Source organism: Sycon ciliatum, chromosome 3 (genome assembly GCF_964019385.1).
Source record: "Sycon ciliatum chromosome 3, ocSycCili1.1, whole genome shotgun sequence".
NCBI lineage: Eukaryota > Metazoa > Porifera > Calcarea > Leucosolenida > Sycettidae > Sycon > Sycon ciliatum.
In genome coordinates this window covers 40751832-40769137 of record NC_088645.1, presented here as the reverse complement: position 1 = coordinate 40769137, position 17306 = coordinate 40751832, and the positions used below count along the sequence as shown (strand labels likewise).

General features: G+C 48.5%; 2 protein-coding genes across 2 annotated transcripts; one reads left to right on the top strand and one right to left on the bottom strand.

The window, feature by feature from the left end:
- The first annotated feature begins 12 nt into the window (after window positions 1–12).
- LOC135813094 (zinc finger CCHC domain-containing protein 24-like) lies at window positions 13–5136 on the top strand. The gene is made up of 2 exons (XM_065326312.1): window positions 13–620; window positions 4017–5136. Exons 1-2 carry the CDS (start codon window positions 553–555, stop codon window positions 4345–4347), a joined length of 399 nt encoding a protein of 132 aa, XP_065182384.1. The 5' UTR covers window positions 13–552; the 3' UTR covers window positions 4348–5136.
- A 4921-nt stretch (window positions 5137–10057) lies between these two features.
- LOC135812215 (uncharacterized) lies at window positions 10058–15540 on the bottom strand. The gene is made up of 2 exons (XM_065325552.1): window positions 14458–15540; window positions 10058–11075 (listed from the first exon to the last, which is right to left on the bottom strand). The coding sequence occupies exons 1-2, from the start codon at window positions 15205–15207 to the stop codon at window positions 10422–10424; spliced, it is 1404 nt and encodes a 467-aa protein (XP_065181624.1). The 5' UTR covers window positions 15208–15540; the 3' UTR covers window positions 10058–10421.
- Window positions 15541–17306: the final 1766 nt, after the last annotated feature.

The following is a 17306-nucleotide window of genomic DNA, read 5'->3' as shown; positions in this document are numbered from 1 at the left end:
GAATGCACTTCAAATGGTCGCAAAAGTAGCTGAATTCATCATGTCCATAGGTCCAAATGGTGTATGGCTTCTTTTAGTTGGCGGTTTACTCCTTTATATCTGCATGCGGGGAGAAGAAGATGAGGTGATATCGCCACACTCTGGTGCTCATCGTGATACCCGTAGCTCTACTAGTCGTGCTACCAGTCCTTCTGATTATAGTGATGGTATCCGGACTGGTACACGCGTCCTTAACCCAGACCCAAAGCCGAGGCCAAGGGCAAATCCTCCTGCACCGTTTCGGACTCAGAGTACCGTGCAGCGGCTCTGTGGGGAGTTTCGTTGCGGACACTGTGGCAGGTGGTGGACCAGCTTCAGCGCCTGGCGCGGCGAGTGGCAGAAATGTCGAAGCTGCGGCACCAAGGTGTACCCACAATCTCTCAGCGTCGCTGAACATGCCCCTGATGGTGACAATGGACGGCCTCACGACGAGGAGAATTGCAGTATGTGCTTACGACTGGGTTCTAACTGTCGAAGGCTATAGCCGTGCATAATGATGTGTTGCCATAATGAATGAAGCACAATAAGCATTCCATAGACGGTAGACCTGCGCTTAATCCGCGCTCACTGTACTTGTACATGTAATATACATTGTACACATGTGTATGTATGCATGACAATGCCATGTACCATAATTTTGCAAAGGTGTGTTTCCTTGAGGTGTAGCGTATTCAGAGTACCTTGGGGAGACCACTGTGAAGAATGAGCGTTTTCGACTTTTCGGGACCTGTTGAGCTTGGTAGTGTGGGCCTAGAACAGCAGCGTCATTGCTCTGGCCGTATTTCCTGTTAACAGTCGCCTATGCTGGTTGGACTATCTGTCATATCATGTACATTGTACATTGTACATCGTTATTAAAAGCGGGAATCAAAACAGGCATAATTATGCCTTATAACCGCCAGTGGACCCACTGCATGAATCTTTACTCTTTAGATTCCGTGGAAGAACATTATACTGAAGTTTCGCTGCATGTGGGAGGACTGCGGTTGGAAAGCGAGCCCCCCCCCCCCCCACCCGGGAGGGCCTACATGTATGATAATTATCAGGAATCACGTGATCCATCTCACTAACTACCTGTCCTTTTATTCTGATGACGGCTGATGATGATGGGGATTTTCTTCACGGTTCGCGTCAGACTCGGCTAGAGGCGGTGTTTTCCGCATCCGCAGGAACACCACCTCCCTTCAAGAATCAAGGAGCAGATGCAGCTCCTAAAGCGGTGAGAGGTGAGCACTGAACAGTGACTGAGTGAGACGGTAATATTGTCCAGGATAGCTATGAGCCTCCCGAACAACCAGAAGCCAACTAATTACAAGTAATTAGTTCAGCAATGCACGTGCTGTGTGCTATAATGTCAGCGCCATGCATAATGTTAGCAGTGAGAGAAATACCGGAAGGGAGTGAGAGCCTGTAAGCGCTATGTGTTAATACTCAACACGACTGATCACACAGCATGGAGCCGTGTCCCCAAAAATAAGTTTTAAAAGAAAATGGACAAAACAAGTTGAATACAAACAAGAACACGATATAAGCAACAAACGCACAGGACGGAAGCGAGAAATGGCAACTAATATCGCGAGATGTGGGCTTCCGACACTGCCGGAGTGTGGGATACCTCATTAGCAGCAGCACGGTGCCAACACGAGAGCTAGCCACGCAAACATGCAATGCAAGATCGCAGCAGATCAGCAAAAGAAATCCTGTACCGAATGAAAGCAATGGCATAGCTGTAAGACTCGGATTGTTTTTCTGAGCGCTGACTATACGCTTGTACAAAGCCGCCGCCGGACTACTGAAGCTTCCGGATGCGGACATCACCGCCGGAACAAATGAAGCGCTATGTGGTGTACAGTGTGAAGTATAATCATGTGCTAAACTGAAGTGTAAAGCAGGACGCCAGGAGGTGTGTGTAAAGCACGCCTCTCACAGTAGATCAGCTCACCAGCAAGTTAGTGGTCAAAGACCCAAAATCCCATTCACTGCATCCATTGTTTCCTCGTGCCAGGCCACGAGCTCCCAATAACTGTGGGTCGCAGCACGGCTGGAAAAAATCCTTCCGCTTCCAGATCCAAGCAGGACTTGGAACCTGGTGAGTCCTTGAAACGATAGAGCTTGGAAGCTCAGGGCCCTACGCTATGCGTTTTTGCCTTGATGACCTAGACAAAAAAAAGCATAAAAAAAGGATGTTCTTATAAATTTCTACTTTTTGTTTCTAGACATAACCTGGGATTCGAACCCGCACTATCGCCCTGCATGCATCCCCCGATACACTTCGCATACATACAGTACTAATTCTTCCAAGTTGCTTCACGTTATGATCTTGTATTTTGAAAGCCCTATTTGAATTATGCATTGTGGCCAGCCGTCTTTGATTGTACGGTACGGTACGGGACAGGTACGGGACAGGTACGGTCGAGGGTAATACGACACCATCTTCCGCCTTGATGACGGCAAAAAAAGAATAGGGATGTTATAAATTTTCAATTTTCCTATTTTTTCAGGCATTACCTGGAATTCGAACCCGCACTATCGCCCTACATGCATTTCCCTATACACTTCGCATTCATACTCATTCTTCCAAGTTGCTTCACGTTATGACATTGCGTTTGAAAGCCCTATTTGAATAGTGCGGCCAGCTGTATGTGGCCACGTGGCCAGCTGTGTTTGATAGTACGGTACGGTACGGGACAGATACGGGATAGCGCCAGGCATGACACAAACACACAAACACCAAATTAAAGCTGTGTGGACCCTGGCTAGCGCCAGACGTTACTGAAGTAACGTCTTCTGCATAGCTACGGGAATAAAATTATTCTGATGACGGCACCAGGGCTTGTTGAAATAAAATTATTCCCGTAGCTATGCAGAAGACGTTACTTCAGTAACGTCTGGCGCTAGCCAGGGTGCACACAGCTTTAATTTGGTATTTGTTTGTTTGTGTGTTTGTTTGTTTGTTTGTGTCACGCCTGGCGCTATCCGTATCTGACGGCAAAAAAGCATAGGATGTTATAAATTTTTCAATTCTCCTATTTTTCAGGCATATCCTGGGATTCGAACCCGCACTATCGCCCTACATGCATTCCCCCCATACACTTCGCATTCATACCCATTCTTCCAAGTTGCTTCACGTTATTATCTTGCGTTTGAAAGCCCTATTTGAATATTGCGGGCAGCTGCATGTGGCCAGCTGTGTCTGATGGCACGGTACGGTACGGGAGACGGTGTCGTATTACCCTCGATCGTACCTGTCCCGTAGCTATCACCTACCGTACCGTGCCATCAAAGACGGCTGGCCACAATGCATATTCAAATAGGGCTTTCAAATGCAAGATCACAATGTGAAACAACTTGGAAGAATTAGTATGTATGCGAAGTGTATCGGGGGATGCATGCAGGCCGCGATAGTGCGGGTTCGAATCCCAGGTTATGTCTTAAAAAAGGATTTTTTTAAAGAATTTATAACATCCCTATGCTTTTTTTTTGTCTAGGTCATCAAGGCAAAAAAGCATAGGGTAGGGCCCTGAGCTTCCAAGCTCTCTCGTTCTGATGACGGCACCAGGGCTTGCAGATTGTTTCGGGTTACGACGTCATTTGGCCGCTCGCCAGACGTGACAGTGACACACTGGCAGCTAACGAAACTGTTTTGATGCCTAGCGAATACTACTAGTACTGAGTACTAGTACTACTGTAGCGCCTGTCAAAACACAGCGCTATTAGTATAAAGCCGCCAGCGCAATCCGAGGAAGGAACACAGGCGAGCTTCGCGTTCTATTCTTGAGTTGAAACTGGGTCGAGACAGTCTTTAGTTTAGATAAGCCCTTTGCTCAAAGATAGCCCAGGCAGAACAAGTTTAGTGGATTGCAGTATCGTTTTGGATTTGTTATCTACTACAGAGAGTTTCAAAACAATTGCCAGTTTGGGGCAAAAAGCTTAGTCGGATTACACACCAACCTGAAAGCACTGGTGAGTGGTTGACTCTTTCTAAATCCTCCAAACAAGATCCAAACCGTAAAGGAAGAAGCGTATTCTTTGTCAGGAGTCAGGATGTCAGCACCAGGCGGGAAAGGCCTCACTCCGTATCAAGGAAAGAGGCGAACCTGGGGGGAGTTTAGGTGCAGCTGTGGCAAGCGATGGTCCAGCGGTAACTCCTGGCGCGACACTTGGCAGAGATGTCAGTCCTGCGCGGAGGAAGTATACCCGTACGAACAACGCCCTCTGGAACCCAGCACTGATCCGGATCGCGGAGTGCATGATCAGAGAAACTGTGGAAAGTGCATTCGCATGGGTCGCTGCTGCAGAGATCGATGAGCGCGAACATCGTGGCTGTGGGGCTGGGTGACGTCTAGGCTGCTGGCGATGTGATCAAGGAGAAGCCACGGAGATCTCGAGGGAGAAAAGACCTCAAGGTGACTACCTTCCTTCAGTACCTGGACTTCAATAATCAAAACTTGGTGAAACCATTAGCATGAAGATAGGATCCTATGCCTAGGGAGTAACACACAATTCATTAGAATGAGGTGGCCGTTTAATACTATTAATTTTGTGGATGTACGTGTAAGTTCATCAATGCTATCATGCCTTACTCTCATTATTCCGAACAATCCATAGGGTTCGCGCTTCCAGAGCTCTGTTATGTATTTGCGCGCGACGGGTCTCAGTTGCCTGCTCTGCCGGTCCTCGTCCCTGTCTCCATCTTCATCATCCACCTTTCCTCCCCGTTCCCCACCTCCTCTTCTTGTCGCTTGCCCTATTCTTTTGCTTCCCTGGGTTTCTGCCTTCTCGCCATCTTCTTATTGCTAGAATTTCTGGAATTTTCACTGGTTTTTAAAAGTCCGATTCCCACGGCACCTGTTTTTACAAAGGCCTCTTCAATGCCGTTTATCCCATCGCCGTCTATCATGGGTCCAACTATCTGTTACAGTAACTATACGATGGCGGTTGCTCTCATTCTATTGCATTGAGTGAATTCTCGTTGTCTGGAATGTTGGTTTGCTGAAAACACTTGTGCTGGACAGTAGAAGTCCAAATCCAATTCATTGCATGGGTTCCAGCATTCGACATTGCTCTGTTGAGCGCATGAAGGCATACTCTACACGTGCTCTCCGTCTGCTCTGACTAGAGGTTACTGGTAAGCTTGGCATTGCGTCGACGCATAGCTAAGCCGGGGATCTACCAACAGTGTCCACGTGTAGTTCATTGAATCCCAAGCGTACACTTGTCCCCAGAAAGAATGCATAGTTGCCATTCGACGAATCACCATGGGGTGTAGCTACTTTTAAGTTTTACCCCTTTTGAGTCCGCAAATTCAAAGGGTTTATGTTGAGGAATCTGTACATAAGGCCTACTGAGGGTGTGTAATGGGCGGCTGGGCTGCTCCACACCATGCAGGCAGCTAGGTTGCTGCACGAGTATGCCAACCACACGCATAGTCTGATACTGCCCATCACTGGCACTTACATCTTTAGCACTGCGCTGCAGAGCAGGCGCTCATTCCGGGGCTGTCAACATGGTCAAAGACTGGACAAACCAAGGACCACCAACAAACGGGACATGTCATTGTGTATTGCTGGAATTAGGGGATTCTAGGGGACCAGTTCTGCTGCTTGAATATTACGTCATTCTGTAGTACATGTACATGCGTATTGTACATGTATTACGTCATTCTACAATACATGTACATGTGTATTGTACATGTATTACGTCATTCTGTAATACATGTACATGTGTATTGTACATGTACATGTAGCTTTTGTTCCAATGAGTATCCGTGTTGACTATGCTTACTGGATTTCATTCGTGTGACCAGTTCAGGCAGTATCTCTGAAGTCTGATATCCCCTGTGGAACCAACCAACTACAGAGTCAATACTTGACTAACTGTCTGGCGATCCAGCATGGCAGTCGGCATTATTGTAGTGGCGTCTGGAGCTGGTCCCACCTGACAAGCCTGGTGCATGTTCACAACGATCGAAACTGTTGTGGTCCAGCAGGCAGTCAAGCATCAACAACACGTGATCATGCATTTGACAGCTTTACTCCTACATGAGGAGATCCTGACTCGCAACGTCCCGTCAGTGTAGTCCCAGGTTTTCCCTTCTCTCAAACGTCACCAAAAAGAGTCACGATAATCAGCATTGAAATGCAAAAAAGACTGCCTATAGAGTGCTCTGGAAGAGAACCTTGAAAAAGGTACCTGCACCCAGCTCCTAGCATGGCTACTGGGCACATACGCTGTGAATGGATAGACTACAAAGTCATGTGCAATGTACTATCATTGCCCCCATAGAACGTCTCGTTGTTCGCGTTCGATGCAGCTTTCTTCACCGCGAAGCAGTGTAGGGTTCCGCTTCACGCAGCTCGCCGGTTGGAATACCTCCGTTTTCTGTGCCTGCACACGCGTCGCAGCAGGCAGATCCAAAATACTTGCTTGCTTCACTGTGCGATTTGAAGCCAGCATTTCGGGTCCGCTGCGCACACTGTCCAATTAGAACCAGTCTCCGAATGGCCAGCAGTGATGGAGTCTGGCGCCAGAGCGTTCAGGCCTCCCCTTGGTCTCACACCGTTCCAGGGCTTGGGACGTTGCTGGGCAGAGTTCCGATGTGATCAATGCGACAATACCTGGTCGAGCCGCTCATCCTGGCGAGACACCGCGCAGGAATGTCGCAGCTGCGGTCGTTGGATATACCCGCACAACCAAAATCCGCAGAAACTACGCGACGATCCGCGACCAAGTAAAGAAGACCGCGCGGAGCACGAACAAAGTTCCTGTGAGAAGTGCAAGCAGCTCGGCGAGAACTGTATGCGAATCTTGCAACCAAATTTCGAGTGTCTGGCGGCCAATGGAGGCTGCGGCAAAATCTGGATAAGCACAACGTCCCATAATGAAACGGAGTGTCCTGATTGTGGCGCGTTGATCACGTGCAGCGATCGTGAGCCTTGGAGCCGATACGGCGTACGCTATTTCTGCGTAACCTGCTACAGAAGGTGGCGGTGTGGCGGAAGCCTGCGTGATGCGACCGTCAAGGTTTGCCACAAGTGCAACAGCGACGTGTGGCCGGACGAGGAACAAGACAGTCGCCATGGTTACCATGGTCTTCAACTGTATGACGACGACGGCAATGGTGTCACGCCAGGGAGCAGAACGCGCATTTCTAACTCGTGGAAGGATATTGCAGATCACGTGAGCACGTTCTCAGAAGGTCGCCGTGAGAGGGACGGTCAAGAGAGGTACCACCGTGACGGGCCCCGGGAACGACGTCGCCGTGAAAACGACCTCCTCGATAGAGACGGCGCTACTCGTATCGGAGGCAGTGGACGGCGGAATGGTCGACTTCGCCGCAGAGGCAGAAGAGGACGGGCTGGCAGAAGGCGCGGTCTGGCACCTGCTCACCTGCCACGGAAGGAACCTGCCGCGTCGAGGATCATGCGAAACGTCACAGAAATGTGTGGTACTCCATTGCAAGTCACAGCGATTTTGGGCTGACGTATTGATTTTTGTATTGTATTTTACACAAGAGAGAGATTGGAAGCTTTGTTACAACTCTGAGTTTCACGTGTTACTACAATCATCAGGCGACTGTATTGTATTTTATTATTTTTGCTTGGGTATTCCTAAGGTCTCCTATACAGGGTGCCCGAGATGAATGAATTTGTTTAAAGTTCCTGGCGAAATAAATTGGGGATGTCATTAATGTGAAGGGATTTGGGAAGCGCACTAAAAGCATCATCAAGTCCGCATGGGTTTGTCCAGTTTCAGCGGATTGAAAAATACATGTATACAGCTGCTGCCCTGTACGAGATCATGCCGTAGGGTAGACTACATTTTAGATGTGACATTGTATTTCCGCTTTTCAAACGAGAAAGAGGGCCAGTTTGGATTCGTCGTAACTCAACTCATTCTCGTTTAAAACGCTCTACACTTTGTGCATCGAGCATTTAGCCGGCAATTTGCCAAGATTTACTCCTTTGTATTTCCTCTTTTCTACTGTAAAGATCCTGGAAGTTGCTCCACACATCCGTGTACAGTAAACCCTGTGACTAACGACCACCCCTTGGGGCCAGAGAAAGCGGTCTTTAGTGGCAGGTGGTCCTTAGCTAGAGGTAGGCATGGGCGGGTAATGCTAACATTATGGCTGGCATTATAGTCCCTTTTTTCCAGGTGGTATAATGCTCGGGAGAATGAAATTGAAGACACCACTGCAGCTGTACTTATGGTTGATAAATATGGTGGTAAAGACACACCTGGCAATATGGCGGTAAACACACGCCTGCCCACACACGCTCTCTAGGCTGCAAAGTTCTGGCACAGAGCTCTCCTTCTCACCACCACCACCATCAGTTCGCGCCTGGCGCCTGGTCGATGCATGGCTGGCGGTATACGGCATAGCAGGCTGGTACACGTATACCGCCAGCCATGCATCGACCAGGCGCTAGGCGCGAACTGATGGTGGTGGTGGTGAGAAGGAGAGCTCTGTGCCAGAACTTTGCAGCCTAGAGAGCGTGTGTGGGCAGGCGTGTGTTTACCGCCATATTGCCAGGTGTGTCTTTACCACCATATTTATCAACCATAAGTACAGCTGCAGTGGTGTCTTCAATTTCATTCTCCCGAGTCAAGCTCCGTATGAAGACATCCAAGAAGAAGATTGCCTGATGAGTCCAGCGGGGACGAAACGTACGTCGCAATCGAGCTATGTCGTTGCTGTGTCATCATCTATGTGCCATGCGCTACTTGGTGTACCAGCCTGCTATGCCGTATACCGCCAGCCATGCATCGACCAGGCGCCAGGCGCGAACTGATGGTGGTGGTGGTGAGAAGGAGAGCTCTGTGCCAGAACTTTGCAGCCTAGAGAGCGTGTGTGGGCAGGCGTGTGTTTACCGCCATATTGCCAGGTGTGTCTTTACCACCATATTTATCAACCTGGTATAATGCTGGCATTTTAACACCATTTCGCATGCAAAATTGGCATTACAAGCATAATTGCCGGTCGACAACGGTGTCGTGCATGAAGCTGGCTAGGTCCAGTTCCGAAAATCGTGCATCTGAACCCGTCCGGCTTCGTCCGGAGACTTTAAAAAAATGTTTTGGTCATGTAGTTCACTCTAGGCACCGGCGGATTGTGCCGGCAGAAAAATTGGCAGGATTCGGTACATTTTCTGGTGAGTTTCATGCATGTTTGGTATGTGGATAAAGAAATGGAGCAGAATTCGAGGAATTGCCCGCCATAAGGTTTGTATGGTTCTGCCAATTTCACTGCTTTTCGAGCAGAATCTGCCACCTTTTCGAGCAGAATCCGCCAGTCCCTAATTCACTCCCCCAGTGTAAATCCTTTTGAAAAAATACAACCAGTACAAACACTGTACAGTGTACATGTGTGCCCTGGGCTGTATTTAGCGCATCAGACACTGTCATAGCAACAATGCCTAATCAGACACTGTTGTAGCGACAATGCCTAACCCCTGGGAGATACTTAGTAGCGTTGTGAGAACCTTTAATTTCCACACACAGCTCAACATGCGACACTGGCTCGTTCTGCTGCCGGGCCCCTCGCTCACCAGACGAGGCGAATTCGAATCATCCTGCGGATTAGTATAGTCTGATATGCTTCGCTAACGATGTCATGTTTTGTTTATACAATATTTTTTATTTGCACAAGACTTGCTGATCGTGCCAGGAGTGTTCGATCGGTCAGCAAGCATGTACATTTCAGGTAGAAACTATATGGACCGTGCTAAAGCAAAGGCGGCAATGCACCTCAACCAGCCAAGCCCGTTGGCAACAGCCCCAACCGATCGTTATTCGGGGTACACACACCGACCAACCGAACTGTCGGACACAACAAGGACAAATGCATGCACACACACACGCGCGCGCACGCACACCCACACCCACACACACGTGCGCACATACACACACACACACACACACACACACACACACACACACACACACATACACACACACACACACATACACACACACACACACACATGCGTACCCATGCACACATACGGACGCAGTAAGAGTTAAACTCATGAACCATTAGTCCTCTTTTACGCACACAACAATGGAGAATAAAAGGCAGAACGTGAGAAAGGGTGAAATTGTTCCGTGAAGCTAGTGATTTGCAATTTAACAAACGAACTATATGCCAGATCTAGAATACCATGCCGGAGCAATACGACCAGAGGTCGAAGAATTCCAACGTGCTGCCCTTATACAGCTACCAACAGAGCGCTACGTTCACGCAACACAATGAGCGAATAGCCTCACCATCGCACAATTAGCGCCTAAATTATAAGTTTTAAAACCATGCGCAAATTATTCCTATCTTGCTGAGTCTGCACTGAAATGCTGCGTGTACACTCGTTCTCACACATACTCTGTTACCGGGCAATCTTGGCAAACCCGATGCGCTTGTTCTCGTAGTCGAATACCGTCAGGAAGGCCTTGAGGAAGGAGTCGCCCAGGATCCAGGACGGGGACATGTTGCTGGCGAGGAACGTGCTCACGCAGATCGCTCGTTGCGTGCCGTCGTCATCCGTGATGTTCATCCGCAGCAGGTATGTCTTGCTGGTCAGGTTGATGGTGACGCCCTGCACTGCCATGCGGATGACCGGGTGCTCGGCGGTGCAGCGCAGCTGCGTGAATATGCCCATCAGCTTGACGCTGGTGTTGATGGCGCCCAGGGCCACGTTGAGCTTGTCGACGGCTTTCTGAGGACCGACGATCAGCGACGTGCCCGTATCGGCGATGGCCTGGCAGCCTCCGGGGCACAGGTCCAGAGCGCCGAGCTGAACGTTGTTCACCGAGACGGGGACGGTCATGGAGAGGATGTTGAACGTCCAGAACGCGTTGTCGTACACCGCGACGTAGTAGATCTTCCCGGTGTAGTGCCGCGGGTCCACGCCACCAAACACTAGCCGCCCGCCGTCCACCGCTTTCTCGGCGGCGTTGTTCTCGACGGTGTTGAGATAGATAGAGAAGGCGGCCGTGTTGATGAGCCCCTGTGACTTCAGGTAGTGTGTGATGCTCGGCGCCTGGGCAAGCAGCAAGGCGTGTAGAGAACACACAGTCATATCCACCGCATACACATGCACACACACGCACGCACGCACGCACGCACGCACGCACACACACACACACACACAGATACGTTCATTAATAACAATAATTATTGCTATTATACTGCATTCATTGGTTTGAGGGGAAGACGCAAACGGGAAAAATCTGAAGAAAAAATTGCCTACCATCAGCGGGACTAGAACCAGGGACCTTCGCTTGAGGCCAGAGATGCTCTAACCACTGAGCTATGGTGTAGCTGTCATAGTAAAGACCATCAGCAAACCGTCGGGCGCGACGATTGGCACAAACTGGGAACGAGGCCAGCGCGCGTTAAGCTTGAATCGTTTCGTGAGCACGATTGGAGCAGCCCCAACGGGTGATCACGAAACGATTGCGAGTCCAGTTGCATCATGGATCGCGCATCACCCGGATCACGTGCCTGGATGGTTCAACGCACGGCTTCGTGCCGTGCACGCTTTGACGATTGGAAATCGGAGCTGTCCAATCCTTCGACCGCACACGTGACGGTTTGCTTATGGTCTCTGATAAGGAGATGACGGGGCAGCCAATAGTCGTGTACGCACCGTATCACGTGCAGGTGCAGTGCAACTCTGATAACACACACCCCAATATGGGGAACAGGAATTGTACTCAGCGTCCAAGGTACAGTCTGTATCGGCTATAGCGTGCCCATTTGATTTCCGTGATTTTATCACTATAACCGATGCATCACTATATTATGCGATACAATCGATTTTTTTCTTTCTTTTTTCGATCGACACATGAAAGGCAAGGAGATACTTCCAGCATGGCATTTTGACAAATGAGCATGCTGCATACATGTAGTTGACAGTGTCCGCATTTCCATAAAAAAAATCGTTATGTACATGTACATGTACCACTATCTAAATAAGCAATGTGAAGAAAGTAAAAAATAGGGCCTTTGATATTATTGCTACATGTATTTTAAAGTTATCACTATAGCCAATAATAATATAGTGTGTTATGCATGTTTTGATTCTTTGTTGCCATCATAATATCCGATATATCATTACATCCGATAATATTGGTTATAGTGATATTTTTACTGGATAAAATACGTTTTGCTTTTGATATTTCGTACCAATATCACTGTAGCCGATATATTCTTATAGCCGGTCACTCTATAGCCGATACAGACTGTACTTAGTAAAAGCCATTATTCTAACGAGGCGCATATATGGCCACTGCCTACTGAAACCGACCGGTCTATGTCTACCATTGGACCATTGGACCATTGGATGCCCATCGCCGGAGGCGATGATAGCGATGCTACAGCAGAAGCCATAGCAGCTTGTGCTGGGATTGCACCATTCAACAGCTTGCAAGGCTGAAGAATTGACCGCCACTATTCAGCCTGGTCTACACCACACAGCTATGAAGTGGCTTTTTGTGGCCAGTGAATCCCTACTTTTTGGTCTATTTTCATATTTTTCCCGCACACACATCACACCACATACTCCGGCATGCACTGGCTGTTGGTAACCACCCAGGAGAATGAAAGAAAAGTCAGGAGGAGTCTGAGAAAGAGACGAAAGACGTGTCTGACCATAATCGTCGGGAATCGAACCCGCAATCTCTCGATAGGAAATCGCTGCACATACCACTGCACCATATGGGACACCAAGGGTAACGATTCTCACGCATTCTCAACGCTCACTAGGAACACTATATGTATCGATTTCTGTATAACATTTCTATTTTAACGAAAGATTTCTCTTCGTTAACTTGTTAGATTTAGCAATTTGTTAGATATAGGGCTTTCACAGTATTTGTTATCCCCAAATACTTCACTATTGGACAATACATCCGTGCTCCGGACAATGTTTGCACTAACCAGGATTTTGTCTTACCTAAGTACGTACTACAGAGGTGTATGCATTATCAGAGTATGTACTAAGGGGGTGTATGTATTATCAGAGTACGTACTAAGGGGGTGTATGTATCATCAGAGTATGTGCTAAGCAAGGGTTTGTCTGACCAGAGTACATACTAAGGGGGTGTATGTATTATCAGAGTATGTACTAAGCAAGGGTTTGTCTGTGCGTCTGTGTGTAGTGTGGAATTAAACAAGACTACGAGTGTGAGATCGCCTAATCACAGCCCGCCGCGCGAAACGCAAAGGGCTGTGACGTAGGCTGATCGAACACGAGTACGAGTGTTTTGATTACATTTATGACATGCACCCACGCTTGAAACTCATATCCAACTTGTAAATACTTCGCGAAGGGCTGTGATTGGCTGATAGAACATGAACACGACAGTTTTGATTGGATTTCTGACATGAACACACACTTCGATCTTCCTATCGCACTTGAAAGCACGACTCAACCTTCTGGAGACAGAGTCGAGTAAAAAAAAAGCGAGCTTGACCAGTAAATCAAAGCCCTAGTGGAGCGGGCTTTGATAGTAAAATCAAAGTCCGCTCCACTAAATATGGAGTTCTACTTCTTGTAGCATGCTTTGATCCCCTCATCTAGGCCCTGCTAGGTGCAATGCGATTGGTCATCTCCGTGCCTACAGTCTTGTGACATGTCAGAATGTATTATCAGAGTATGTACTAAGGAGGTGTATGTATTATCAGAGTCCGTACTAAGGGCGCGTTCAAATTGTCTTCATCAACTGTTCTAACAAATTTTATAAAGAGATTAGTTGAAGTGTCCCATTAGAACGGTTTCTATCATTTTAGAGTTTTTCAGTGGAATTGTCATGGCGATGATGACGTCCGATCAGATCGACCATCTCCACGTACTACGTGACGTAGCTATTCCAAACTCTTCGAAACTAATCCACCTTCCCATCGGATGAGTTTCGAGGAGTTTCGAGGAGCTTCGTTTTTTTCTGAAGAGGCCAATAAGGCCACCTCTTCAGAAAAACGAAGCTCCTCAAAAAGTCAAAGAGTGACAATTCGAACGCGTACTAAGTAAGTGTATTGTGTGAGAACTCGTGCGAAATGCATCTGGACCAACAACGTCTGATGTGGGGGGAGCAGTACTTTAATACTGTATCAGACCTTGTCAAATGCTGGCAGCATTGCATGTTATCATTTTTGTTTTGCATATTATGCCTGGTCCACAATAGGCAGATATTTCGGCCGGTTATGGAATCGTACGAAAAATCCTCAAGATTGGCGCGATAATTGCCTGGTGTGGACGGCATTGTCGCACACGTTTCCGACAAATTTATGTGTAGTTAAAAAAAAATTGTGTATCATGGTATATAGGTCCGACCCAGTCGGCTGATTTCATGCCGGAGTCGGTGTCGGAGCATCGGCCGAAAATCGGCCTAGTGTCGACCAGGCATTAGACAAATTCTCACCTGCCCAACAGCTATGGAGCTACGACCCAAGCCCATGATTCCATCGTACTCCCCATTTCTGAACTCCAGCGACAGGAGTGTGGCTTCGGCAAACAGGACATTCTTCATCGTCGCTCCTCCGATGGTGACAGAGTCATGGCCGAAGACCCCGCGCACCAACCCACTGCCGTACGTAAGCGAGAAGGATCGCTGTTGTGATGCATACGTGCTCGACAAGGAGTGGTCGTATCGACGCAGGTTTGGACAGCCGGTCGCATTGCCGGCAATGAACAGACCCTTGCTCTTCTTCAGGTGGGTGGCTTTCTTGTGGCAGTCGACACGTGACGACACCACCCACAGGTTGGACGAGCCGCTATCGAACTGTACGAAGAACTTCTGCGGCGGCGTTCCGACGTAGATTGCTCCGAAGTACGCATCGTTCACTACAGTCAGCATGTGCTCCTCGATCAGCTTTTGCTTCGACGGCGCCTCGACGGTCACCGCACTGTTGCCGTCTCCGCTGCGCCGCTGCATCGCCTCCTCTTGCTGCGTGCGCACCTGCAGCTCCGCCAGGTGTTCCGTCATGGCTACAATTTCCCTGGACGTCGCACCGCGCGCCATTAGGCTAGAGAACACGCTAGGTGCGCGCAGTACATTGACGTGAAGCAGCTTGTCTTCGGCGACACACCTTGGACACAGCGCGGACAGCGGCACTGCCGCCATCATCACCAGGAGAAGACCGTGCATTGTCTTGCCAAATAGATTTGCCATGATGTCCGGCTTCCGCTCCGTGCACGATAGTCGACAGCCGGACGTGCCTGCCGGTCTGCTCCGCTGTGTGGCGGAAAACAACGGGCGCGGTCGTCCGAGAAGCGCAGCCCGACTTCAATCAAAGCACAAGTAGATCATTTTGTTTGCTTTCGTACAACGTTGGAAATAATGTTTTGAAATTCTCTGCCCCTCTCCCTTGCGACGTGAAGGGATCGAGCTCCGAGTTGAAATGAACCTAAATAAAAATCACCACCTCCGGAGAACAGGAGCGTAGCACCTGTGTACGGGCACTGACAGGTCCAGTGCCCGTTGGAGTGTGCAGCGACAATGCAGTGACCTCCTAATAATGAGTCCTATCCATAAAATAAAACGCTTTCCTTTGGCCTTGGCCATGGCCTTGGTCAACTCGACATTTTTACATGACAAAAATGCGTAAGTACCAGCATGACACCTGTTCTTGATCCTGTGCATGCATGCGTGCATGGGGTTATGGCCCAAGCCGTGGCCATTTCTAGTTCTGACAAGTGACAGAACTGAGAAGTGCCAGCCCAGTTTTTCTAAGTAGTTCTGTAAGTTTGTGCCACAAGTACACTGTGAAGTGACCGGATGGCATCGCATGATTATAGCATGCACGCCCGATCCGTGACGACCGTTCCTTGCGATGTTGGTACGTATTGTACATGCGTAACATGGCCTTTAGTCGCACTTTACTCTTTAGCCTCTTTCTGTGTGACCATGCATGGTGTACTGTGACTATTGCTAACTTCTCAGCTGTGGCGGAAGCGAGACCCTACCGATGAGGTTGAAGATGGAGAGGGTCACGCACCACCATCAGCACACTGCTTAGAAAGTAGTCCCAAGACTAATCCTCCGCAATGTCCAACGTAGTGGCGTGGGACCAGCAGCAGCATGCAGCCTTTCACGGTGGTACCCCTTCGCTATGCCGTCAATGTCGTGTTTATATTCACAGCGTGGATAGTTCTTCCTCTGCATGTAGATCTACATGATTGTGGTTGATCAAAGGCACAGGTGACATTGGACTACACATTCATGTACATAATATGTGGGGTAGTGGCTTCGCTGTTAGCGTTATGGAGAACCTCATTTCCTCTGTTATGTGCTGCGCTGATGAGTCCACAAAGGACGAAACAGTTCTGTCCGCAGATTGAGTACTGTCGACCCTCTCTAATCCGGCACCTTTTGCAACGGCATTTTCTGCTGGATGAACAAGGGTGCTGGATTATCAAATCCTGCCCTCCAACCCGGCCCACCTATTAACATACAATGTCATGTTTGTGTCGTACGTCAAAATGTAGGCATTTTCTGTGTCAATCCAAGTACAAATGTACATTTACTTTGTGGAATGCATGTCTTTAACATACGCTTGGGAATATCCTGTGCACTGGCATAGGATATTCTAAGTGTATGTTACATGTGTTGTGTATGTTAAAATGCTTCCTGACGGTATGCGATGTACAACTGGCGTCTGCTGGATTAGAAAATCGAATTACGAGCCAGAAAGTAACAGGTTTGCAAGGGTGCTGGATAAACTAGTGCCGGATTAGAGAGGGACGACTTATACATCGTAGTCTACATGTGGATCTACTGGTCCTCAACTCAAGACTACTAATACCGCATGATACAAAGAAGCCTTGCTTGGTAGTTTAGCATGTATTTCGATTTTGACAGCATGTTACAACTTACATGGCGAGGACGCATAGTGCTCCTGACTACAACCATAACCTCGTTGGCAGAGTCCTGGTCTTGCAATACGGTTCAAATGGTCGCAAGACCGGGGACTCTGCCAACCGGGTTATGGTTGTAGTCAGGAGCACTATGCGTCCTCGCCTTGTAACATGCTGTCAAAATCGAAAAACACATCAATACCGCATGAGTAGTACACAATCTTTTTCATTTCACGCTATCATCCCGTAGAATCATTCATTCGCGCCATGGTCCAAGCTTGCGCCATATCGAAGAATTGTAGTCAAGTAAGTAAGTTGCTGTCTGATAATAATAAAATAATAATTCGCGGGATTCGCGTTGGCATCGCTTGAATGTTCAGAAACACACAAACTAGCCTTCGCTTCCGCAGGCCA